Below are 27,017 nucleotides of genomic sequence, written 5' to 3' on the forward strand. Positions count from 1 at the left end.
CTCCCCTATGGAAGCAGGAAAGCCGCGGGATGGGTTTGTGGCTGCTGCGGTTTACATGTTTGGCAGTTTCACTGCATTAATGTGCCAGCCCACTGCCCGCCCCTTGCTTCCTGGTGCCATAGGCCATGGCCTTTGTGGCCTTGTCTCCGATCTGGCCATGCTTGCCCCATGGTCTCCCTCCAATGTAACTGTTGCTCTCTGGGGCTCCTGCAGAGTCCTCGACAGAGTATTAATTCACCTGTCCTGGGGGCCTCACTCCTCTGTCAGTCCATGGCTCTGCGAGCACCCCGACTTAATCCACCACTGACTGCATCTTCTCTGTGACCCGTGGCATATTACTATGTAAATTCATGCGCCGGGCAGTGTTGGATCATCCACAAGGCACAGAGGCAGATGCCTAGGGCCTGGAAAGAAGCCAGGCTCCAGGTTGACACTAGCCCTCCCCCCCCCCCCCCCTCCCCCATCTTAAAATTATAAAAAAAATCCAGGCAAAGCTAACATATCCGCCGTCTCCAGATCGAGGGCCTCCGGCAAGCTACAAGATCAGGCCTAGCTAAACCCGGCAATTGAATTTCTGGAGAAAGACGACATTTTGGCGTTTTTCTCCAATTTGCGTCAGGATAAGTGATTTAAATAAAGCAGCACTTCATAACGTGACAAAAAATGGCTTTTTAAAGATAGGCTTTTGTGGGAAACGGCCTTCACTTTCAATTTCGTGGCTGTCACCGCGTTCAGCGAGCAGCGGACATGGACATCGGGAGGCTTGTTTGCTGAGACCCCTGTCAATGTGTCTAGCCGGGAAAAAAAGAAAGAAAATTACATATTACCAGCAGGCGGAATACTGATCAGTATTAGGGTGACACTCGGGAATTTTGTCTCTGTGCCGAGAAATAAAAAGTTTAACTCTACAGAATGCATTAAAGGAGAACTGTAGTGAAAGGTATATGGAGGCTACCATATTTATTTCCTTTTAAGCAATACCAGTTGCCTGGCTATTCAGCTAATCCTCTGCCTCTAATACTTTCAGCCATAGGCCCTGAACAAGCATGCAGCAGATCAGGTGTTTCTGACAAATTTAGACAGATATGACAAGATTAGCTGCATGCTTGTTTCTGGTGTGATTCAGACACTTCTTTAGGCAAATAGACCATCAGGGCTGCCAGGCAACTGGTATTGCTTAAAAGGAAATCAATATGGCAGCCTCCATATCCCTCTCACTACAGTTCTCCTTTAAAGCTCATCTCCTTCCATAGCTGTGAAAAATAACTTTGGACAGCTTAGTTATCACAGTGTCTTTTCTGTGTTTGAAATGAGGATTCTGCAGTTAAAAATCCTGTCTTGAAATGATGATCACCTGACCAGAAGGTGCTGGTTTGAGGCAGGGAGGACCCTTAGACACCTTACCTACACCAGTATTTTTTGCTGCAATTTACAGCAGCACGATCTGCGGGGACATCAGAAGCGCACTATTTAACGGGCACCGCTGGCACCTAAATTTCCCCTCAATACCACTTCCTCCCAGAGGCGTTTCTAGGGAAAACGGCACCTATGGCAAACATGGAATTCACCCCGGGAGGGGCCTCTAAACATTTTAACATTTCGTTGAAATAGTTGAATTGGTTGAGTCCAAACTGAAGTGAAGTATGGCCTATAACAATGGAGTATCGCCAGTGTCGTACTGACCCACCGAACCACCGATGGTTCCATCGGTGGGCCCCGGCCGCCCTGCCTCCTGGGGGGCCCCCCAGAGCTGAGGAGGGGGGCACAGCGCAGGAAGGGGGGAAATTGTGCACAGAGCGGCGGGGTGGGGGAGGCTACAATTTTGGAGGGGGGGGAGCGCGGAAGGGGGGGCCCCTAGGTGAGGGCGGGGGGGAATTCTCCCCCTCCCCGCCGCTCTGTGCACAATTTCCCCCCTTACTGCGCTGTGCCCCCCTCCTCAGCTCTGGGGGGCCCCCACTAACTGGGACCTGCCTTTGTGGGGTTATCTGCCGCCAGCCAGATTGCATTTTGTGGGGGTATCTGCCGCCAGCCAGATTTCATTTTGTGGGGGTATCTGCCACCAACCAGATTGCATTTTGTGGGGGTATCTGCCGCCAGCCAGATTGCATTTTGTTGGGGTATCTGCCGCCAACCAGATTGCATTTTGTGGGGGTATCTGCCGCCAACCAGATTGCATTTTGTGGGGGTATCTGCTGCCAACCAGATTGCATTTTGTGGGGATATCTGCTGCCAACCAGATTGTAGGCTGAAACTTCCTTGGTGGGCCCTTAGTGTCCCAGTCCAACCCTGAGTATCGCAATAGGTCAACCTATACATATCCCCCAAACAACAGTTATGGTGTGTACACACTTGAAAGATAATTGAAAGATCTTAGACCAATTTTACCCCCTTCCATGTAGTATGAGAGCATACGCTACACAGTCTATTCTATTAAGCTGAACTCCCCATCAGATAGAAATCTTTGCAAGATGCTGCACACACAGATGCTGTACACATTCAAAAGATCTGTTCCTGCAAAAGATCCGTTCCTGCAAAATGCATTCATAGTCTATCTATGATATCTGCAGATCTCATACACACCTTGTTTAACAGACATTCATCTGCATATCTGACAATCATCTGCCGATCTGGAGATCCATCCTGGTGGATCTGATCTGCAGATGAATGTCCGTTAAACAAGGTGTGCATGATGATCTGCAGATATCATAGACTATGAATGCAATTTGCAGGAACGGATCTTTTGCAGGAACTGATCTTTTGCAGATACTGATCTGTTGCATATGTACAGCATCTGTGTGTGCAGCATCTTGCAAAGATTTCTATCTGATGGGAAGTTCAGCTCCATAGAATAGACTGTGTAGAGTATGGCTCTCATACTACATGGAAGGCAGTAAAATTGGTCTGATATCTTTCAAGTGTGTATGTAGCATTAGGCAGCTTGTCCCCCCAAAAGAAGTAACCAGGTAGCAGAATGTCCCCCAGATAAAACTATAATCTGTATGGAGAACGCCAAGGATGCTACGGAACATCGCCTCCCGTAAGAGGCGCCCATGGCACATGCCATACCTGCACCCCTGTAGATACACCTCGACTTCCTCCACAAAGTCCTATGGCGTAAAATGACCATGCATAAATTTAAAGCTGTTTGTGGCGATCAAGAATAATGCAGCAGATAATCCTCGCCCCTGGCTCAGCTCAAACCTTCCTGTAACTGGCTGGAAAACTGGGACCCTCCCTTTTTCTGCCCTTTAAAAAAAAGTCAGGTTTATTTTTATACTGTTCACTATTTTATGCAGTTGCTAGTTTTGTTTTTCCTTTTCTTTTAAAATGTATAGTAGCGTCTCTTATTATTTTTCAAAATAATATCTCAGTGCTCTGAAGTTTAGAGAAGTAATATGTCTGCCTCTGTAATGCTACCGTTACCTGGCTTCCAACTTGGTGTCATTCTCTCAGGTGCACATTGGTAAGTATTGCATGCAGACTGGTGTTACAGATCACAGCCACACTGCTGAACTGGTGTGCAAAATGTGTTTCCTCAAGAAGTCCAGGAGGCAGGAGGCAGGACTTTGGGGGTGCACAAAACCTCCAACTCTACCCTCTTTAGATAAACATGAGTCGAAACTAGTTGTTTTTATCTGTTGACACGAGTTGGATCTGGACCTAGACCCAGATTTCTGTATCCGAACATCTGGGATGGGAGGATCATTGGGCAGACTAATGCTGGGAATACACGTTTCGTTTTTGCCTTCGTTTAAACCTTCGTTTCGATTGTGCCTTTTTTCCTTTTCGTTCCCTAAATAATCGATCGTACGGTTAATATCACCACCCACGGTTTCGTTTTTTTTTTTCGATTCTGATATTTTCGTTTTTCCAATGATCGAAGGCTGCAAAGAAACGAAACGTAGTACAGGGACGGACGGCATAAACGAATATATAATCGATCTGAACAGCCATCAAGCCTACCAATGGTTCGATTAGATGGATAAAGACAGATAATATCAAACATGTTCGATCACTAGTCGTTCGTTTTTGGGGTCTATTAATCGAAACTATAATGAGATTATGACTATTTTCACATACGTTTTCAACACTCGATTCGTTTACCAAACGAATCGAAGGCTAAAACGAAGGCAAAAACGAAACGTGTATTCCCAGCATTAAGGTGCATACTGTAACGAGATTGTGTAAGTAAGCGCTCATTCTAAGCCATATAAGCACACCCATGTTAAAGTCTGGTACACACCTTACATTTTGATTGGCCAATCACTGACCAGTTTTACCACCTCCATTTAGTATGAGGTTCTCTTACACAATCTGCTCATAGTATTCAATATCTGTTGCCTTCATACTACATGGAGGTAGTAAAATCGGTGAGTGATTGGCCAATCAAAATTGAAGGTGTGTACCAGACTTTAACATTGGTGTGCCCCAGAGCCGGTTCTTCAACCAGTCAACCTAATCAATTGCTCCTGCATGGTCTTAATCCGGCTCTGGTGTGTGCTTCTATAGCTTAGAACGAGGCTCTAATCTATAAGGAAATGTACTCGTATTACTGATTTTGCTTTTTTTTCCTTAAACACAAGCTTATCTCTGCCAATGTTTACATTTCAAAAATTAGCCAGGTTGGTCAAACGCTGTTTGATGTAGTGAAGAATTGACGGCTCTGCCTTTCTCTGTCCTGCAGCTCCTGACGCTCCTTATACACACTGGAAGCAAACGGTCTTCTACCTGGAGGATTACCTGACAGTGCGGAGAGGAGAGGAGCTTTTAGGCACTATCTCCATGAAACCGAATGCCAACAACATCGTAAGCCTTGTTCACAACTTCTGCAACTCTTATCTGCTACAATAAATCTGTCACTTCTACAATGAGACCGAAAATCTCTGTCTGCACCATCCTAAAGAGACACTGAAGCGAAAAAAAATATGATATAATGAATTGGTTGTGTAGTACAGATAATTACTAGAACATTAGTAGCAAAGAAAATATTCTCATATTTTTACTTTGTTATATAGTGTTTTCTATAACATTGCATCATTCTCTAATATTTGCAGTTTACACACCACTCAGCATTCTAAATGAGTTTACAGAGCAGGCCAGTGAACTTTTGAAGTGTCCTCTGCAGAAAAACAAACAATACAGTGACTGACAGTTGAGATAACAAGCTTCAGAAGACAGAGCTCTCTGTGACTTTGAAAGTCCTGGAGCTCAATGGCTCTTTTGCATAGATAACAACTGGAGTTTCTTAACTCTTCCTGTGCTGGAAACAATATTACACTCATGTCTCTGCTCCTAATGTTTTATTTCTTAGCTGTACTACACATACAAATCATTATAGTATCATTTTTTTTTTTTTTTTTTTGCTTCAGTGTCTCTTTAAAGGATACCAGATACGAAAGCCTCTGGTAAAAAGTGAAGCTGCAGTTGCCAGGTGAGCCATAATTAAATACTCACCATGCTTCCCGTTCTCCTCCATCCCCCTCCGCTCTTTTCCGGTCCGTCCCGTTCCCCTGGCCGACTTTGACGACTCCAAACCCGGATATACTGCACCGTATGTCTGTTCTGCTCCCTTGTGGCTGCGCCGAGTGACGTCACACAGCACATGAGCGCCCCGGCGTGATCGCTTATTGGAGACGGGGGGGGGGGGGGAGGCATATTCATCCACAAATGCTAATATGCTTCATTTGTCATGCTGATCTCTAACGAGAAGCAAACATCTTCCTTTATAAGAAATGTGTATTTCTTCCCCTTCATCTGAGTACAAGGCGCGCTTCCTCCAGGGGGCGCGAGAACTCCCCTCCAAAATAGGAATTAACCAGAGGAGCGGAACTCTCGCTGTGCAGGAAGTATGTGGGGTGTGACGGTATCTCACATATTAAGAATGTGTCAGCAGCAGGCTAAACTGCTAAGGAGCGTCTCTTCAGAGATGGATAAGGATGTAATGGGGTCCTAGGCAAGGTAGTAGATTTTGCATCCCATTGTGGGTTATTTTTGGTAAGCTGAAGTAGAGAGAGGTCAGAGAAGGTGGCAGGTGGACCCCTTGACACCCACTAGGCCCCAAGTACCTGCCTAGGTTGCCTGGTGAATGATCCTGCTCTGTCTTAATTAAATCTATGGGCTTGATTCATTAAGCTGCATTGCTAAAGCAGCACACCTTAACCCCCTTGGCGGTATGAAAAATACCGCCAGGGGGAAGCGCAACAGTTTTTTTTATTTTTTTTTTTTTTTTTATCATGTAGCGAGCCGAGGGCTCGCTACATGATAGCCGCTGCTCAGCGGCATCCCCCCAGCCCCGCCGATCGCCTCCGGCGATAGGCGATCAGGAAATCCCGTTCAAAGAACGGGATTTCCTGGAGGGCTTCCCCCGTCGCCATGGCGACGGGGCGGGATGACGTCACCGACGTCACTGACGTCGGGACGTCATTGGGAGTCCCGGGCCACCCCTCGGCGCTGCCTGGCACTGATTGGCCAGGCAGCGCTGGGGTCTGGAGGGGGGGGGGGGGCCCGCGCCGCAGCAGATAGCGGCGATCGCAAAGGGGCCGGCGGCGATCAGAGTGCTGGCGCAGCTAGCAAAGTGCTAGCTGCGTCCAGCAAAAAAAAAATTATTAAAATCGGCCCAGCAGGGCCTGAGCGGCACCCTCCGGCGGCTTACCCCGTGTCACACACGGGGTTACCGCTAAGGAGGTTAATGTGAAGGAGCGGCAGCTAATGCATGCCTTAGGAGCGTGCCTTCCTTAGATAGGAGCGTGCCTTCCTTAGATAGGAGCGTGCCTTCCTTAGATAGGAGCGTGCCTTCCTTAGATAGGAGCGTGCCTTCCTTAGATAGGAGCGTGCCTTCCTTAGATGGGAGCGTGACTTCCTTAGATAGGAGCGTGCCTTCCTTAGATAGGAGCATGCCTTACTTAGGAGCGTGCCTTCCTTAGATAGTAGCGTGCCTTCCTTAGATAGGAGCGTGCCTTCCTTAGATAGGAGCGTGCCTTCCTTAGGAGCGTGCCTTCCTTATATATGAGCGTGCCTTCCTTAGATAGGAGCGTGCCTTCCTTAGATAGGAGCGTGCCTTCCTTAGATAGGAGCGTGCCTTCCTTATATGGGAGCGTACCTTCCTTACATAGGAGCGTGCCTTCCTTAGATAGGAGCGTGCCTTCCTTAGATGGGAGCGTACCTTCCTTACATAGGAGCGTGCCTTCCTTAGATAGGAGCGTGCCTTCCTTAGATAGGAGCGTGCCTTCCTTAGATAGGAGCGTGACTTCCTTAGGAGCGTGCCTTCCTTGGATAGGAGCGTGCCTTTCTTAGGAGCGTGCCTTCCTTAGATAGGAGCATGCCTTACTTAGGAGCGTGCCCTCCTTAGATAGGAGCGTGCCTTCCTTAGATAGGAGCGTGCCTTCCTTAGATAGGAGCGTGCCTTACATAGGAGCGTGCCTTCCTTAGATAGGAGCGTGCCTTCCTTAGATAGGAGCATGCCTTACTTAGGAGCGTGCCTTACTTAGATAGGAGCGTGCCTTACTTAGATAGGAGCGTGCCTTCCTTAGATAGCAGCGTGCCTTCCTTAGATAGGAGCATGCCTTACTTAGGAGCGTGCCTTACTTAGATAGGAGCGTGCCTTCCTTAGATAGGAGCGTGCCTTCCTTAGATAGGAGCATGCCTTACTTAGATAGGAGCGTGCCTTCCTTAGATAGGAGCATGCCTTACTTAGATAGGAGCGTGCCTTCCTTAGATAGGAGCATGCCTTACTTAGGAGCGTGCCTTACTTAGATAGGAGTGTGCCTTCCTTAGATAGGAGCGTGCCTTCCTTAGATAGGAGCGTGACTTCCTTAGATAGGAGCGTGCCTTCCTTAGATAGGAGCATGCCTTACTTAGGAGCGTGCCTTACTTAGATAGGAGCGTGCCTTCCTTAGATAGGAGCATGCCTTACTTAGATAGGAGCGTGCCTTCCTTAGATAGGAGCATGCCTTACTTAGGAGCGTGCCTTACTTAGATAGGAGCGTGCCTTCCTTAGATAGGAGCGTGCCTTCCTTAGATAGGAGCATGCCTTCCTTAGATAGGAGCATGCCTTACTTAGGAGCGTGCCTTACTTAGATAGGAGCGTGACTTCCTTAGATAGGAGAGTGACTTCCTTAGATAGGAGCTCCCTAATATAGGAGCATGCCTTCCTTAGGAGCGTGCCTTCCTTAGGAGCGTGCCTTCCTTGGATAGGAGCGTGCCTTCCTTAGGAGTGTGCCTTTCTTAGATAGGAGCGTGCCTTCCTTAGGAGCGTGCCTTCCTTGGATAGGAGCATGCCTTCCTTAGGAGCGTGCCTTTCTTAGATAGGAGCGTGCCTTCCTTAGGAGCGTGCCTTCCTTGGATAGGAGCATGCCTTCCTTAGGAGCGTGCCAGCCTTAGATGGGAGCGTACCTTCCTTAGATAGGAGCGTGACTTCCTTAGATAGGAGCGTGCCTTCCTTAGATAGGAGCGTGACTTTCTTAGGAGCGTGCCTTCCTTGGATAGGAGCGTGACTTTCTTAGGAGCGTGCCTTCCTTGGATAGGAGCGTGCCTTTCTTAGATATGAGCGTTACTTCCTTAGATCCTAAAGAAGGCATGCTCTGTAAGGCATGCATAGCGGCCACTCCTTTACATTAAGGTGCGCTGCTTAAAGGACCACTGTCGCGAAAAATTGGAAAATTTAAAATACATGAAAACACATTCTTCCCAGAGTAAAATTTGCTGTAAATTACTTTTCTCCTATGTTGCTGTCACTTATAGTAGGCAGTGAAAAAATGACATTACTGACAGGTTTTGGACTAGCCTATCTCCTAATGGGGGATTCCCTGCTTTTCCTTTATTTTTAAAAGCACTTTAAAAGCACTTAGTGAAGGGTAGCTCAACCCACCTGCCACAACAGTGTGCAAATAGGTAGGGGGTGGCAGCCTGAATCTTTTTTATAGATCATTTCCAGGGAGTGCTTTAATACATTAAATACTGACAATTCCCCATGAAGAGATGGACTAGCCCAAAACGTGGAAGAGATGGACTAGCCCAAAACGTGGAAGAGATGGACTAGCCCAAAACGTGGAAGAGATGGACTAGCCCAAAACGTGGAAGAGATGGACTAGCCCAAAACGTGGAAGAGATGGACTAGCCCAAAACGTGTCGGTTCTATAAGTTTTCTACTAGCGACCGTGAGTGACAGCAACATAGGAGAACAGTAATTTATGGCTCATTTTACTCTGGAGGAAATGTACTTCTTATTTGCATGTGTTAAATGTATTTCAAACTTTGCAATTTTTCATGATAGTTTTCCTTGAACAGTGCAGCTTAATGAATTAAGCCCTATGTTTGCTGATAGAACTGATATTCAGAGTCAGACCATGTTCAGGAAGTTATCCATTGCAGACCAATGAATCTTCCACCTCTGCTCTGGCCAGAATGCCCAGCTCTCCCCCCCCCCCCCCAACGTGTACACAATAGAAGGGCGCATGGAAATGTGTGCGCCTAGGAAAGCCAGTAGTAGAATATCTGTACGTTTACCGATTATTAAAGAGTAAGGAAGGATCCTAAAGTATTGGTATTAAAAACAAATATGTTACTATTGCTAAACCTAACCCTACTCTCACACAGAACCCTCCCCCAACCCGACACCTAACCACCCCTCCACACACACAACACCCTACCTGACCCCTAACCCTAACTGACCCCCCCCCCCCGCACCAACACCCATCCTGATATCTAACCCTAACAGCCCCTCACACACAAACATTCTACCTGATGCACACCCCTAACCTCCCCCCACACAGACACCCTACCTAACGCCTAACCCTATGCACCCCACCTCACCTTGCACAAATACCCTTCCTGACGCCTAACCCTAACCGCCCCCCCACAAACACCCTACCTGACATCTAACCATAAACACCAACCCCCCTAGCACAAACTACCTACCTGACGCCTAACCATTCCCCCCACACACACACATACAAACACCCTGCCTGACACCTAACCCTAACCGTCGCCCCTGCACAAACACCCTACCTGATGCTTATCCCTAACCACCCCCCGCGCAAACACCCTACCTGACACCTGATCTGGTCAGAGAGTCTCTGGAAGTGGACAGTCCTCACAGGTGCCGAAGTGGGCCTCATCCTCCAAGACCCCCTGTTCACATTGCCTGCACAGTCTCTCCTCCCGGGGCTTCCATGTCTGTCTGTGTCGTCCTGTCTCTATCTCCAGGCTGTGGGCACTTAGACTGTACAGACTCAGGGTCTGTCTGTCTTCGTGGTGGTGTAGCCTCTCCAGATATGGAGCCATTGTGTACTCCCTCTGTAGTGATTGGTAGACAGTGAGTTTCTGGGAGTTCTTTATGTCACTTCTCCATTCCTCTATGTATCGTTCCTTGCACCTTTCTATAGTCCGTTTTATTTGGGCTTTTGTCAGCCTGTGTTGGTGGTCTTGGCTGGGCTGGCTGCTGATGCTTTGCTTGAGAGTGCGTGGTATGGCCTCGCCACCCTGGCCAAGTGAGCAGGGCCGGCCCTAGACTTTCTGCCGCCTGAGGCAAACTTGGAAAAAAATTGCTGCCGCCCCTCAAGCTATGGGTGGGGGGCCGCCGAACTGGAGGGGGTAGCGGGCAGGAAGGGGGTATTGAGCAAAGGGGAGGGGGGTCGGGTGTCAGACCCCCCCTCCCTCGCCTGGGTCCCCTGATCTGCGCTCCCCCTCCATCTTTAAAAGGTTAAGTAGCAGCCGCTAATAGTAAGAGGCAAAGGGCGGGGATGACTCACCTCTTCCACGTTCCAGCGTGCGTTCCACTGTCGTCACTTCCTGCAATGTCGCCCACTGTATTGTAACCTAACCCTAACCAACTTACCCCCCTCGCACAAATACCCTACCTAACCCTAACCACCCCCACAAACACCCTACCTGACATCTAATCCTAACCATTCCCCCACTTATACACCCTTCCTGACACCTGATTTGCTGCATGCTTGTTCAAGGTCTATGGCTAAAAGTATTACAGGCAGAGGTTTAGCAGGACAGCCAGGCAACTGGTATTGCTTAAAAGGAAATAAATATGGCAGCCTTCATATTCTCCTCACTTCAGTTGTCCTTTAAGCCTGCAGATAGTAGGTCAGTAAATGCGTATGGCCAGCTCACCATCTGCAGGCCATCCATAGACTCGTCTGGCTATTGCTTCCTGAAACAGGTCCTCTTTCAGCCACTATACAGAAGCCATCAGTGTGCCAGTGAAAGCAGTGAGTGGCGTTTCCCTGTTTATCGGTAACAGGTTGCCATGGTTGCACGACACACTCTCTCCTGCTTATCCGGTGGAACTAATCCGCCCTGGGACATTAGGTTTTTGGCCAGGAGTGATGAACAGCCGTTCAGCAGATGGCAGCCCAAAATAGCCAATATTAGCTCAATCAAAGTGTGCTATACAAGGGCAGTCAATGGCATGCTAACCACCCTGGCTTGCATTGCATGCAGATTTAATGCAAATTACATGCAGCATGCAATGGTGCCAATCCAATGCCCTTGAAGGGAAGGTTCAGGGAGTGTGAAAAAAAAATAAAAATCCATATCTACTTACCTGGGGCTTCCTCCAGCCCGTGACAGGCAGGAGGTGCCCTCACCGCCGCTCCGCAGGCTCCCAGTGGTCTCAGGTGGCCGACCCGGCCTGGCCAGGCCGGCTGCCAGGTCGGGCTCTTGTGCGCTCCAAGGACGGGCTCTTCTGCATCCCACGCGGACGCAATGACGTCATTGGACGTCCTCTGGGCTGTACTGCGCAAGTGCAGAACTGCTGCGCCTGCGCAGTACAGCCTGCAGGACGTCCAATGACGTCAGCACACCCCCGTGAGGCGCAGATTGGAGCACAGCAGAGCCCGACCTGACAGCCGGGCCTGGCCAGGTCGGGTCGGCCACCGGAGACAACCGAGTGCCTCTGGAGCTGCGGCGAGGGCACCTCCTGCCTGCCACGGGCTGGAGGAAGCCCCAGGTAAGTGGATATGGATTTTTTTTTTCACACTCCCTGAAAGTTCCCTTTAAGGTGTGTACACGCGTCGGATTTTTCCAAACGACCGGTCGTTTGGACGTCAAATCGGGCGGGTGTGCAAAGGGTGGTTCAGCTGGTAAGACGGATCCACTTGGCGGATCGGTCAAATGCAGTGTTATCAGCTGAACGACCGATTTGACGTCCAAATGACCGGTCGTTTGGAAAAATCCGATGTGTGTATGTACCTTTACTGTTCATTTTGATTAGCCCAATTATAAGCTGAATAAAATTTGCATGCAAAACAGAATTATCTGCACATAATTGATTATCTGTACTGCTATCCATGTTTACTGTTAAAGTGGACCTGAACTCTTGCACAGGACAGAAGGAAAACAGAGAGAAATCCACCCTGTATGTAATTAGAGCGTTTAGCCTGTCTAATTCCCCCTCATCTGTGACTAATTGTGTGTAATTTGATCTCTTAGCTGGCTCCCTCGGCAGAGCAGCTAATTAGCAAACATAGGATGTTAGCCCTTTGTCTGCTTCCATGAAAGCAGGAGGTAGACACATCACTGATGTATTGCAGGATGTGTATCAGCCGTAACAAATTAATGTTTTTCTTTAAATGTTATTATGCTGTTGTTTATCTTTTACAGCAGAAAGGATGTTTTGAGTTCAGGTCCGTTTTAAAGTATCCATCAATGGCGTCATGTATAGCGAACAATCTTTTAATTTTTCTAAGAATATTTCGATCGAGAGGAGAGATTGTATTTATTCGATCCACGGCATTAAAGAATCCAGGTTTTATTCGTATGTAAACCAGCGACAATTGTATCTGTAAAAAAAAAAATCTGACATGCGGATTGACCATTTCTTTAACCCCCTTGGTGTTAAAGAGAAACTCCGACCAAGAATTTAACTTTATCCCAATCAGTAGCTGATACCCCCTTTTACATTAAAAATATAATGATTTTCACAAACAGACCATCAGGGGGCGCTGTATGACTGATTTTGTGCTGAAACCCCTCCCACAAGAAGCTCTGGGACCGCGGTACTCTGGGCAAACTGCCACAATGTAACAATGTTCACAGACAGGAAATGGCTGTTTAGAGCTGTCTGTAACAGCCAAAACAGCTAGGAGCAGCTACATAACCTGCCCACAGTAACAATGTCACCATGTAATACATGTCAGAATGTAAATCTGGGAGAGGATAGATTTTACAATGAGCAAACACTGACTAAATCATTTATACATTATGGTAAAAATGAAGCACTTTTTTTATTACATTATTTTCACTGGAGTTCCTCTTTAAGATTCTTTCCGTATTTTAGGGTCAAAAAGCGGTGCCATTTTTTGCATGCTTTCAGACCCTAAAACCTGGAAAAAATCATGCTGGTAGGGAGATCTGCAGCAGCCCAGCTCTCCTTCACCTCCCTGGGATTCAGCACTGCAGTTTTCCTTCCGTCCTCCAGGTGGCACTGTAACCCTAAAATGAGATTGCCGGCTGTCGTCAGGCAGTCTCACCAGGGAGAAGCAGAACTCCGGAGGAGCGGAAGAAGAATGGCGGTAGACGTCGGGATGTAAGTTGAAACACCTGCTGCGTGCATTGCTCTGCATACAGCCTCCGGCGGCGACCCCGAGTGCAGGTCGGAGTTACCGCTCTGAACTGCGGTTTTCTGCCCCAACCCTAGCTCGGCATTACCACCAAGCAGGTTAAGGAAACAATCGATAATGCAATCGTTCAGGATGGACTGGGCCCATCAGCTTCTATTTTTTATACAATATGATCTGAAAAATCTACTGTATTTTTCAGCATATAAGACTCACTTTTTCTCCCCCAAAAACACAGGGAGTCCTGTACACCGAATACAGGGAGTCCCTGACTTACAAACTCTTACCAATACAAATCGGCAACCCGCCAGGATGTCGGGCACACCCTATAATGTCTCCCCGTGTGTGTCTCCTGCTCCCCCCAGGTGTCCTCCGCTGCCCCCCGTGTGTAACTATGAGAAACGGCAGTGCAGCTCACCTCCTCAATGGCTCCAGCGGTGATCACATGCCTCTCCTCTCCCGCACTGCTCCCCCTAGTGTTGGCTTCTGATGATGATGCGATAAACAGAAGCCAACACTAGAGGGAGCAGCGCGTGAGAAGACAGGCCTGTGATCACCGCTGGAGCCATCGATGAGTTGAGCTGTACCGCTGCTTCTCATACTTACACACACGGGGCAGTGGAGGATTCCTGGGGGGAGCTGGAGAGTGGAGACACATTGGGGGAGCTGAGACACATCATCGCAGCCGAGGCCAAACAGGGAACAGAAGAGGCCAAACGGGGGACAGAGAAGGCCAAATGGCGGAGCGGAGGCCAAACAGGGGGCAGGTTTAGCATAACATTTTCCTGTTTATTTACCCATTTTTTGCCCTCTAAACCTAGGTGCGTCTTATGTTCTGGAGCGTCTTATATACAGAAAAAATGTGGTAATTGAAAATATGATCATTCACTAAAAATTGTACCATTCATGGGCACCTTTAGCTCTGGATTAAACACTCTCTTCCACTGGCTATTCCTATTATGTTCTTTATAGACCATTTGCACCAGATACATTTTCAGGATCCGCGCCGTCTAAAAATCTGCTTTTTATTTATCTATTAAAAAAGGCATGAAAAATTAGTGTGCCGGGTCGCCATGACTCACGACGTTTCAGAGCATCACTCTTTCATCAGATGGCAAAAACACACTACAATCATTTTCACAAAGCACCCTGTATATATACTCAACTGGAGGGCCTTATGGGAAACTGCACTATCTGCATATATAAATATTCATGATCTACTGTATATACTACCAATAGGAAAAGGCTGTAACTGCCTGTCTAATTTTCCCAAATAGATGTTAAAGAGCGCAGTAGCTGAATTATCATAAATCAATGCTGCAAATATATAAGTAAATAAATAATTAAACACTTAGAGGCACCTGCCAGCACTCTAGGAACACGGCTGCGCTTCATTCATTGTGTTCAAATTCAGCCACTAGGATAATCAGTTACAACGTCCGGGTGAAGACTTCAGGCAAATCAGCCAATCAGATAAGCGGCTACAAAGTCCGCTCTAAACCATGCGCCGAAAAAGCCGCACATAACCGTCCAATCAGCAAGGCAGCTATAACGTCCGCCATAGGACTGCAGTCCATGCGCTACTAACGTCGCATGACCCTGACCAATGAAGTGAGCGGCTACCGCGTCCGCTCAGAGACTACAAATCAATGCGGCGATAAAGTCACATCGTAAAGATGTGACGCCCCCTTGCCAAGCCAGCCAATCATGAAGATTGGTCTGGAAAAAAAGGAACCAATGGCAATCAGGGCTACTCGGTCCGCTCAAAAACATGTAAACATGGTGAACCAAGCGCCGGTAACGTTGCACGCCGCTAGCCAATCACATATGCGGCTACAACGTCCGCTCTAGGACTATACAGTGCACTAAAACGTCGCACCAAAAAATTAGAACATCCCATACATTAGAAATGCTCTATAAATTGTGAAAAAGTGCTATACAATGCGCTCAAAGACTAGAAAGAAATCTGACTGGATAATTCGCCCAAGTATAAAGTTATTTCTAACTCCAGTAACAACACCTATCCTAAAACAATTGAGACATATCAACAGTAGAGTTGGGCCGAACCTCCGATTTTAGGTTCGCGAACCGGGTTCGCGAACTTTCGCGGAACGTTCGGTTCGCGTTAAAGTTCGCGAACCGCAATAGACTTCAATGGGGATGCGAACTTTGAAAAAAAAAAATAATTATGCTGGCCACAAAAGTGATGGAAAAGATGTTTCAAGGGGTCTAACACCTGGAGGGGGGCATGGCGGAGTGGGATACACGCCAAAAGTCCCCGGGAAAAATCTGGATTTGACGCAAAGCAGCGTTTTAAGGGCAGAAATCACATTGAATGCTAAATGACAGGCCTAAAGTGCTTTAAAACATCTTGCATGTGTATACATCAATCAGGTAGTGTAATTAAGGTACTGCTTCACACTGACACACCAAACTCACCGTGTAACGCACCGCAAACAGCTGTTTGTACTAGTGACGGCCGTGCTGGACTGGTGCGCACCATGGCGAGAGTGCAGGTTTTGGTGGCTTTACAGCCCATATGGTCGGCCTGGCTGATGTAGCTGAATGACAGAACAGTGACTGTCCAGCTGATCAAATTTGGTCTGACCACAATGAAGCAACGACCTTATTATCTTTTGTGTGCCCCCCGAGACACTCATCTAGGCGCCGGTCATTGCTTCATTGTGATACGCAAGCCCCTTCACCACGGCAAGGTAATGATCACGAAGGGGAATGGGCGCATGTACATGCCTTTTCTTTTGTTGTTGCAGCTGCCCTCAGTGCAGCCAGAAAAATTAGGCAGTCATGTACACGCACCATAAAAATTATTACAGTGGCCGCTGCTAGCAGCGGCCTAAAAAATTCAGCAATCCGCCTGGAGTCCCGGACCCTGTTGGTGGTGGCGGAGAAGGTAGTGAAGCGGCCTGCAGGCAGACATGCTGTGTGGAGGGACTGGGAGCGACTTAGTCTTTTTGGGGCAGGCCAGGCAGCCAGTCACACGGCGTGCAGGCAGAGATGCTGTGTGTGCGGGGACTGACTTAGTCTTGGGGCGGGCAGCAGCCCTCCGGGATCCATGCCTCATTCATTTTGATAAAGGTGAGGTACTTAACACTTTTGTGACTTAGGCGACTTCTCTTCTCTGTGACAATGCCTCCAGCTGCGCTGAAGGTCCTTTCTGAGAGGACGCTTGCGGCAGGGCAGGAGAGAAGTTGGATGGCAAATTGGGACAGCTCTGGCCACAGGTCAAGCCTGCGCACCCAGTAGTTCAAGGGTTCCTCATCGCTGTTCACAGCAGTGTCTACATCCACACTTAAGGCCAGGTAGTCGGCTACCTGCCGGTCGAGGCGTTGGTGGAGGGTGGATCCGGAAGGGCTACGGCGAGGCGTTGGACTAAAGAACGTCCGCATGTCCGACATCACCATGAGATCGCTGGAGCGTCCTGTCTTTGACTGCGTGGACACGGGAGGAGGATTAGTGGCAGTGGTACCTTGCTGGCGTTGTGCCGTCACATCACCCTTAAAGGCATTGTAAAGCATAGTTGACAGCTGGTTCTGCATGTGCTGCATCCTTTCCACCTTCCGGTGAGTTGGTAACAGGTCCGCCACTTTGTGCCTGTACCGAGGGTCTAGTAGTGTGGCCACCCAGTACAGCTCATTCCCCTTGAGGTTTTTTATACGGGGGTCCCTCAACAGGCAGGACAGCATAAAAGACGACATCTGCACAAAGTCGGATCCAGTACCCTCCATCTCCTCTTGCTCTTCCTCAGTGACGTCAGGTAAGTCAACCTCCTCCCCCCAGCCGCGAACAATACCACGGGAAGGTTGAGCAGCACAAGCCCCCTGCGACGCCTGCTGCGGTTGTTCTCCTGCCGCTGTCCCCTCCTCCTCCTCCTCCTCCTCCCCCAAAGAAACACCTTGCTCATCATCCTCTGAGTCTGACTCGTCTTCTGCACACGACCTCTCTTCTTCCTCCTCCTCCCCCCTCTGTGCTGCCGCAGGTGTTGAGGAAACAGCTGGGTCTGATGAAAATTGGTCCCATGCCTGTTCCTGCCGTAACGGTTCCTGGTCACGCTCATTCGCAGCTTCATCCGCCACTCTACGCACAGCACGCTCCAAGAAGTACGCGTAGGGAATTAAGTCGCTGATGGTGCCCTCACTGCGGCTCACCAGGTTGGTCACCTCCTCAAACGGCCGCATGAGCCTGCATGCATTTTTCATCAGTGTCCAGTTGTCGGGCCAGAACATCCCCATCTTCCCAGACTGTTTCGTTCTACTCCAGTTGTAGAGGTACTGGGTGACGGCTTTCTTCTGTTCTAGCAGGCGGGAGAACATGAGCAGGGTCGAGTTCCAGCGAGTGGGGCTATCGCAAATGAGGCGTCTCACCGGCATGTTGTTTTTACGCTGAATTTCTGCAAATCGTGCCATGGCTGTGTAAGAGTGCCTCAAATGCCCACAGAACTTCCTGGCCTGCTTCAGGACATCCGCTAAGCCAGGGTACTTTGCCACAAATCTTTGAACCACTAGATTCATGACATGTGCCATGCAGGGTATGTGTGTCAGCTTCCCCATATGCAAAGCGGCAAGCAGATTGCTGCCGTTGTCGCACACCACGTTGCCTATCTCCAGGTGGTGCGGGGTCAGCCACTCATCCACCTGTTTCTTAAGAGCAGCCAGGAGAGCTGCTCCAGTGTGACTCTCCGCTTTGAGACAAGCCATGTCTAAGATGGCGTGACACCGTCGTACCTGGCATGCAGCATAGGCCCTGCGGAGCTGGGGCTGTGTAGCTGGAGAGGAGAACTGCCACTCAGCCAAGGAGGAGGAGGAGGACAGCGAAGAGCATGTAGCAGGAGGAGAGGAGGTGGCAGGAGGCCTGCCTGCAAGCCGTGGAGGTGTCACAATTTGGTCCGCCGCTTTCTGCTTGCCATCGTTCACCACCAGGTTCACCCAATGGGCTGTGTAGGTAATGTAGCGGCCCTGCCCGTGCTTGGCAGACCAGCCATCCGTGGTCAGGTGTACCCTTGACCCAACGCTCTTCGCAAGAGATGACACCACTTGCCTCTCAACTTCACGGTGCAGTTGGGGTATGGCCTTTCTCGAAAAATAAGTGCGGCCTGGCATCTTCCACTGCGGTGTTCCGATGGCCACAAATTTACGGAAGGCCTCAGAGTCCACCAGCCGGTATGGTAACAGCTGGCGAGCTAACAGTTCCGCCACGCCAGCTGTCAGACGCCGGGCAAGGGGGTGACTGGCCAAAAGTGGCTTCTTCCGCTCAAACATTTCCTTCACGGACACCTGACTGCTGCTGTGGGCAGAGGAGCAGGAAGCGCTCAAGGGCAGAGGCGGAGTGGAGGAGGGTGCCTGTGAAGGTGCAAAGGAGAAAGCGGCAGAAGCAGATGATGCACCTGAAGGAGGAAGAGGAGAAGGAGGGTGACTTTTCTTTTGTGTGCTGCTGCTGCTTTTGCTCAGGTGGCCATCCCATTGCTGTTTGTGCCTTTTCTCCAGGTGCCTTCGTAAGGCACTTGTCCCTACGTGAGTGTTGGCCTTTCCACGGCTCAATTTTTGTTGGCAGAGCGAACAGATGGCTTTGGTCCGATCTGAGGCACACACATTAAAAAATTTCCACACCGCTGAGCCACCCTGGGATGTGGGCACTATGGGGACCTCAGCAGCTGATGCTGAAGGGCAAGTTGGCTGGCTGTACATAGGTGGCGATACATGGTGCCGGACTCTGCCACCAGCTGTTTCTGACGAAGAGCTGCCCCAGCTTCTTTCAGCAACTTCTCTCCTCCTACTACTCTCTGACTCCCCCTCTGAACTGTCCCCCTCTTCATCTCCTCTATTGGGAACATACAGAGGATCCCTATTACCGTCATCATCGTAGTCATCCTGCCCAGCTTCGCTTGCCTCAGACAAATCCAAACTTGCACCATCAGTAGGTCCTTCATCCTCCTGACACGTTACATCCATAGTGTTGCCGCGTAACTCAGACATATTAGCTGGTGAAAATTCATCTGGCTGTAACAACAATGGCTGTGCATCAGTGATTTCAACACTAAATAATTCTTGCGAAGTGTCAAATGCAGCGGAAGTGGTGCTAGTAGTAGCGCTGGTGGCTGAGCAAGATGAGGTGTTCTGTGTCGCTAAATACTCAACCACGTCCTGACAATCTTGGGAGGTGATGGGACGTGCCTTCTTCCGAGCACTGTACTGTGGGCCAGGTCCACACGAAATTACATTTACACGACCTCGCGCAGACCTGCCGGGTGGCCTTCCTCTGCCTCTGCCACTACCTCTTCCTCTTCCTCTACCTGTTTTGTCCATATTGGGTATGCACGGAGTGGTATATCACACTGCGTGCACTCACGTAGGTAGGTGGGTTCACTTAACTGCACAGGTATGCGCACTGATGCGGTGGGTTCACTGAACAGAACAGGTATACAGTGGCGGGTTCACAGAACAGGTATGCAGTGGCAGGATCACTGAACACAATAGGTATGCAGTGGCGTGTTCACTAAACAGGTATACAGTGGCGGGTCCACTGAACAGAACAGGTATACAGTGGCGGGTTCACAGAACAGGTATACAGTGGCGGGTCCACTGAACAGAACAGGTATACAGTGGCGGGTCCACTGAACAGAACAGGTATACAGTGGCGGGTCCACTGAACAGAACAGGTATACAGTGGCGGGTTCACAGAACAGGTATACAGTGGCGGGTCCACTGAACAGAACAGGTATACAGTGGCGGGTTCACAGAACAGGTATGCAGTGGCAGGATCACTGAACACAATAGGTATGCAGTGGCGTGTTCACTAAACAGGTATACAGTGGCGGGTCCACTGAACAGAACAGGTATACAGTGGCGGGTCCACTGAACAGAACAGGTATACAGTGGCGGGTCCACTGAACAGAACAGGTATACAGTGGCGGGTCCACTGAACAGAACAGGTATACAGTGGCGGGTCCACTGAACAGAACAGGTATACAGTGGCGGGTTCACAGAACAGGTATGCAGTGGCAGGATCACTGAACACAATAGGTATGCAGTGGCGTGTTCACTAAACAGGTATACAGTGGCGGGTCCACTGAACAGAACAGGTATACAGTGGCGGGTTCACTGAACAGGTATACAGTGGCGGGTCCACTGAACAGAACAGGTATACAGTGGCGGGTTCACAGAACAGGTATGCAGTGGCAGGTTCACTGAACACAACAGGTATGCAGTGGCAGGTTCAATGAACACAACAGGTATGCAGTGGCGGGTTCACTGAACAGGTATACAGTGGCGGGTCCACTGAACAGAACAGGTATACAGTGGCGGGTCCACTGAACAGAACAGGTATACAGTGGCGGGTCCACTGAACAGAACAGGTATACAGTGGCGGGTTCACAGAACAGGTATACAGTGGCGGGTCCACTGAACAGAACAGGTATACAGTGGCGGGTTCACAGAACAGGTATGCAGTGGCAGGATCACTGAACAGGTATGCAGTGGCAGGATCACTGAACAGGTATGGAGTGGCAGGATCACAGTACAGGTATGCAGTGGGCTGAGGGCTCACTGAACAGAACAGGTATGCAGTGGCAGGATCACTGAAAAGGTATGGAGTGGCAGGATCACAGTACAGGTATGCAGTGGGCTGAGGGCTCACTGAACAGAACAGGTATGCAGTGGCAGGATCACTGAACAGGTATGCAGTGGCAGGATCACTGAACAGGTATGCAGTGGCAGGATCACAGTACAGGTATGCAGTGGGCTGAGGGCTCACTGAACAGAACAGGTATGCAGTGGCAGGATCACTGAACAGGTATGGAGTGGCAGGATCACAGTACAGGTATGCAGTGGGCTGAGGGCTCACTGAACAGAATAGGTATGCAGTGGCAGGATCACTGAACAGGTATGCAGTGGCAGGATCACTGAACAGGTATGCAGTGGCAGGATCACAGTACAGGTATGCAGTGGGCTGAGGGCTCACTGAACAGAACAGGTATGCAGCCAGGAAGAAGTTAAGCCTAACTAATCTTTCCCTATATGAGAGACTGCAGCAGCTCGCCCTACTCTCACTAATGCAGGCACACGAGTGGCCGTAATGGCCGCCGCTGCCTGCCTTATATAAGGGGGGGTGGGGCTCCAGGGGCTAGTGTAGCCTAATTGGCTACACTGGGCCTGCTGACTGTGATGTAGAGGGTCAAAGTTGACCCTCAGTGCATTATGGGGCGAACCGAACTTCTTCCGCAAAAGGTTTCGCGTGCGGTATCCGCACACGAACCACCTACGTTCGCGCGAACCACGTTCGCCGGCGAACCGTTCGGCCCAACTCTAATCAACAGTGCTTGAAAACAATTATGCTAGTACAGTATCAACTTCATAATCCCTTTATCGACCGTTTGCACCAGGACATAAGCTTTCCAATGGAAATTGCGTGTACGTTCCCATCATTGCATCACAATTGTGATCCCGATTTTACCCGATCGCAAAAATCAGTCCTGCTGCATTTTTGGTGTCTCTGCGGTTGTGTACCAAGTACAGTCGCAAAGCAATTGCGGTGCTATGTATGATTTTCTTACGATTATCTTTTTCCTTGTTCTATCATAAATCGCAAATGCAGTCACGCCATGGCACCAGTTAGATCACATGATAAGTGCGCCAACAACCTATGGAGTGGGTATACGTAACAACAACTTGAAATGCAATCGCGCTGTGATTTGTGAGTCAGCCCGCGAGGTCCCTTGAGGTCCTCTGGGTCCCCTCCGTGGTCCCACTAGCGTCTCCGGTGGGTTTGCGACTTTGGCAAAAGTTGCACATGTGCAGTACAGAGACCCAGCCGTCCATCACCTGTGGCATCATCACGCGAAAAAGACTGTATCGGGCATGCGCAAGATCCTTAAAGAAAACCTGTACTGAAAATTAAAAGTCAAAATAACCATACACAAGTCATACTTACCTGCAGTGTAGTCTACTCCTCAATCTCTTTTGCCTCTCCTGTGTCTTGTTTGTCAACTGTGATCAATGGAATTCTCCGTTCTCCATTTTGAAAATGGCCATTACCCCATAAGAGCTTCCTGGTCAGCACACTGTTACACTGTAACATCGCCCACTTGAGCCATGGACACATCAGTTCTCCTCTCAGCTGTAACTGACAGCAACTGATATATTTCATTTCTGACAAAATGTTGTCAGAACTAGAAGTGATCATTGTCAGAAGAAAATGGTGAGCTTTCCAGAAGAACTGATGGCAAGGTAACTATGTAATGTTCATTTGAAGTTACCTCATGTGTTTATTTTAAATAATTTTACTCAGTACAGGTTCTCTTTAAAGGACAACTGAGGTGACATGATGAGATAGACATGGGTATGTACAGTGCCAAGCACACACATAACTAGGCTGTGTTCCTTTTTTTCTTTCTTTGCCTGAAAGAGTTAAAAACATCAGGTATGCAAGTGACAGTTTCTGTCCGGGTCGGGACCGGGTCAGACTACAGCATGATAATTACAGCCACAAGATAATTTCCTGTCAGTAAATGGCTTCTGAGAGCAGAAAAGAGATAAAAAGGGGCAATAATTCATAGATTTGTGTTCTGGCATACTTCAATGAAGTATGAAACAACAAAAATTTTACCGTATGAAATAAAACTGCGGGATATCTAAAAAAGTCATTTTTAGGAGACTGAGGAGAGATACAATTGTTTTTCTCTTCAGTTTATTTTCACGGTGTCCCGGAGGACACAGAGGTAACTCGTGGGCTAGAGGAAGCCCCAGGTAGGTCCAGAATTCATTTTTAATCACTGCGCAAAGTCCTTTTAAACCTGATAGGGCGGATTGCTTGGTCTTTCGTTCATAGTTCACACAATTCACAAATTTATCGCACAACAGCGACACAAAATACACTGCTGATTTCTAAATAAAATATTTGATCGCTTATAATAAATAAGGGTTACAGTATCACAGCTAATCTGGCTTTTTTTTTTTCCTTTCTTTGCAGCGGGATTTGGACTTCACGGTAGAACTGGATTTCAAAGGCCAGCTGTGCGAAGCCTCCATATCTCACGACTACAAAATGCGCTAGCGCCGCCGCTCACACACATCCTGCCATACTTGAAGCCGCCACTTCGCTGAGAGCTAGACAGCGATGGGAGCTCAGGTCAGACGAGGACGAGGATAAGGATGATGGCCAACTGTGCTGGCACCTATAACGTAAAACTCGATTGGCGTAATTAACCTGTCGGAAGTAACCAATAAACGAGATGAGCAATTAACTTGTGGTTTGTTTTTTTTCCTCACATCTGAGTTATGACTGTTGTCTTGAGGAATTAAAGTCCATTGTGTTGCAGAGAGGGTGTTTAATTTTACTCATCAGTAGGTGTGTTTTGGCAATAAATTGGTGCTCGCTGTTCAATCTACAATCTCTGTGCTGAAGATGAAAGGAGAGAGCGTTTGAATTATTGTTCAATGTTCATTCATTTGCTCATTCTGGCATGTCTTGAGCTTGAGAGTAATGTGGTAGGTAGCTGCTAGACTGATGGGCAAAGAGCGCCCCCTGGCAGTGCTGGGTGGTACTGCACTGGAAAAAAAACTGACTAAACAAGATCCATCCAAGCAACAAGTGAGGCCTGGGACCCACTTGTGATTGCAAAACCATAGCTCCCAACTGTCCCTATTTTGGAGGGACAGTCCCTCTGTCAGGACTCATGTACAGATTTGTGTAAATATATCCATACCTCCCAACTTTTTGAGATCAAAAAGAGGGACACAAAGTGAAGCAGAGACGAAGCACCCTCATGTATTTTACCATATATATCCGTGGGAACATTATAGAAAACACCTACCCTGCTCACTGTTTCATTATTTACGGTTCAGATTGCTTCTTACCAGCCCAGATAAAATCCCCGACTGAGCATTGAGTCTGGCTTTGCCATAATGACTCAGCTATAATAATTCCTGAGCAGAGCCACAAGGGGGCAGCCTTGAGCTTGAAAAGACAGCACAGAAGACAGACTGAGCTATAAAGATTCCTGAACAAAGCCAGACTGAATGCTCAGTCAGGGATTTTATCAGGGCTGATAACAAGCAGGCTGAGCAGTGAAGGATGAAACAGAGAGCAGGGTAGGTGTTTTCTCTAATGTTCCCACTGATATATATGGTAAAATACATGAGGGTGCTTCGTCTCTGGTTGCCTTTAATCCACACCTCTAACCACGCCCCTGACACACCCCTAGTCACGCGTATTTTAAAGATTACATAAGAAAAATATGTTGTTTTATAATCCAAATCACACTGGTCCTTTCTATCCTGTTCATTTTCCTTCATATTAACATTTAAAAGTAAGAAAAATATCAATTTAAAAGATGGGAATAAAGTTTAGATTCAATTAAGCAATTTTTTTCAGTAGAAAAATACTTTTATTTACAAAGATCTGTAGACCAATCCTGAAAGAGGGACAAATGAGGAAGAAAGAGGGACTGAGGGACAGGGTTCCCAAAGAGGGACTGTCCTTCCAAAAGAGGGACAGTTGGGAGCTATCAACCAGGAACATGAACCAGGAAAGAAAGGACCAGTGTGGTTTGAATAATAAAACAACATATTTTTCTTATGAAATCTTTATGGTGTGCGTGACAACGAGTGTGGTGGGGCGTGGTTAGAGGTGTAGCAGGGGCGTGGCTTAAGTGCACCACTTTCTTATCTAAAAAAGTTGGTAGGTGTGTCCATATACCTCTCACTTCAGGTGCCCTTTAAAACTCAGTACATGTTTTACAGAACATATGCTTCTTTGAAAAGAATGACTGACTCCCATTAGATTCCAGAATAACAGATTTATACAGAGAACATTAAATAATATCACTCCATTCAGAGGAAAAAAAACTGATTGACATTTCTAAAATTAAACATCTAGTGCAAACATCGCAGTTCATAAAGTATTTAAAACAAATTCACTTAATATCTAAAAACTCTCTTGAGAAACTTGAGAGCGCTCTCTATCAAAAATATTGTAGTAAGAATTGTGTTGGAAAATGACAAAAAAATAGTTTTTGATACAAAAGAAAGGCAACGGCAATGAGAGAAAGGCTTAAGTTTATAGAAACCCTGAACACAAGTAATGAACGTACCCACTGACTACAGGGGCTTCCTCCAGACCCCCCCCCCCCCCCCAATAATCCGTGAGGTCCCCCGGTGCCCTCTGGACTCCCTCCACTTTCCCACTAGTGGTTAAGTTAGCTGCACAACCCGGCTAGGAGTCATGCCCAACAGCGCCTGTGCAGACCATCTGCGCACCCATGATCACTCTCCCTCCGCTGGGAGCGTTCTGCGCATGTGTGGTTCTCGAAAGAATGAGCATGTGCAGAACCAGGGGCGTTGCTAGGATCCGGGGCACTTTTGGGCATTCCAGCTAAAAAATGGGTGTGGCCATGCACCGGAATGTGGGTGTGGCCATGGGTGGAGCACAGTTTACATGAACTAAACAGCGGTTTAAGTAGGCCTGCCCAGCACAATGTCGGATGAAGCTCCCTCTACATTAATGCAAAAGTACCCCACAAATGTAGCATATCACATAAATAGGCAGAGTTACCTGGCTTCTGTGCTGGCTGGCCTGGCTTTCTGCAGGGCGGGCTGGTCTGCACTGCAGCCAACCCCCCAGCATTCTCTGGCCTTTTAGTAGACCCCCTCCCATGCTCCCATGGGCCTCCCATTGAAGCATCACAACTCCCAGCATGCCTCCCATAGGAGAACCACAGCTCCCTGCATGCCCCCATATAGGCATCACAGCACCTCTTTGGGGCATACTGGGTGCTGTAATGCCATGCTGGGTGCTGTGTAGTGCTATGCTGGGTGCTGTGTAGTGCTATGCTGGGTGCTGTGTAGTGCTATGCTGGGTGCTGTGGTTCCTCTGTGGGGCATACTGGGTACTGTGTGGTGCCCTGCTGGGTGCTGTGGTGCTTCTACTCTGCCTGGGGGACATCCGGGGAACCTCAAAATAGATCTGGGGCACGTGCCACTGATCTTTGGGACTAGCAACGCCCCCAGGGGCGTAGCAATAGGGGTTGCAGCCGCATTGGGGCCCTTGGTCCAGAGGGGCCCTCCCTCAACCACAGTATAACTCTCTATTGGTCCTGTGCTCATAATAAGCACTTCTATAGAATAGTGGTAATCATTAAGGCCCCGTTCACACTGCACGCGTTTCCAGCCGCGTTTTGGAAACGCGTGCAGGTGGCCGACACGCACAACATCAGACAGAGCATAGAGTGCACTGTCTGATGTTCACACTGCATGCGTTCCGGACCTGTGCGGTCCAGGAACGCATGCTGCACGCATTTTTTGTAAAAACGCATGGCTGTCCCATTCACTTTTCAGTGATGGGATCAGCCACGCAACGCACACAAACGCGGATGGCGTGCGTTCGCATGCGTTGCATTCCGAGTGCGTGGCCATCCGCGTTTGTGATGTGAACGGGGCC

At 48.6% G+C, this 27,017-nt stretch overlaps 1 protein-coding gene across 3 annotated transcripts in view; it reads left to right on the top strand.

The window, feature by feature from the left end:
- PRMT8 (protein arginine methyltransferase 8) overlaps positions 1–23,811 on the top strand; it is a 262,574-nt gene extending 238,763 nt beyond the window's left edge. For all 3 annotated transcript variants that reach the window (XM_068273128.1, XM_068273127.1, XM_068273129.1), the window contains exons 9-10: positions 4,685–4,806; positions 23,550–23,811. In XM_068273128.1, coding sequence (XP_068129229.1) covers positions 4,685–4,806; positions 23,550–23,633 — 206 coding nt within the window. In that variant the 3' untranslated portion in view covers positions 23,634–23,811. The remainder of the gene's footprint in view (positions 1–4,684; positions 4,807–23,549) is intronic.
- Positions 23,812–27,017: the final 3,206 nt, after the last annotated feature.

The sequence above is a fragment of the Hyperolius riggenbachi genome, chromosome 3 (assembly GCF_040937935.1).
Source record: "Hyperolius riggenbachi isolate aHypRig1 chromosome 3, aHypRig1.pri, whole genome shotgun sequence".
Lineage (NCBI taxonomy): Eukaryota > Metazoa > Chordata > Amphibia > Anura > Hyperoliidae > Hyperolius > Hyperolius riggenbachi.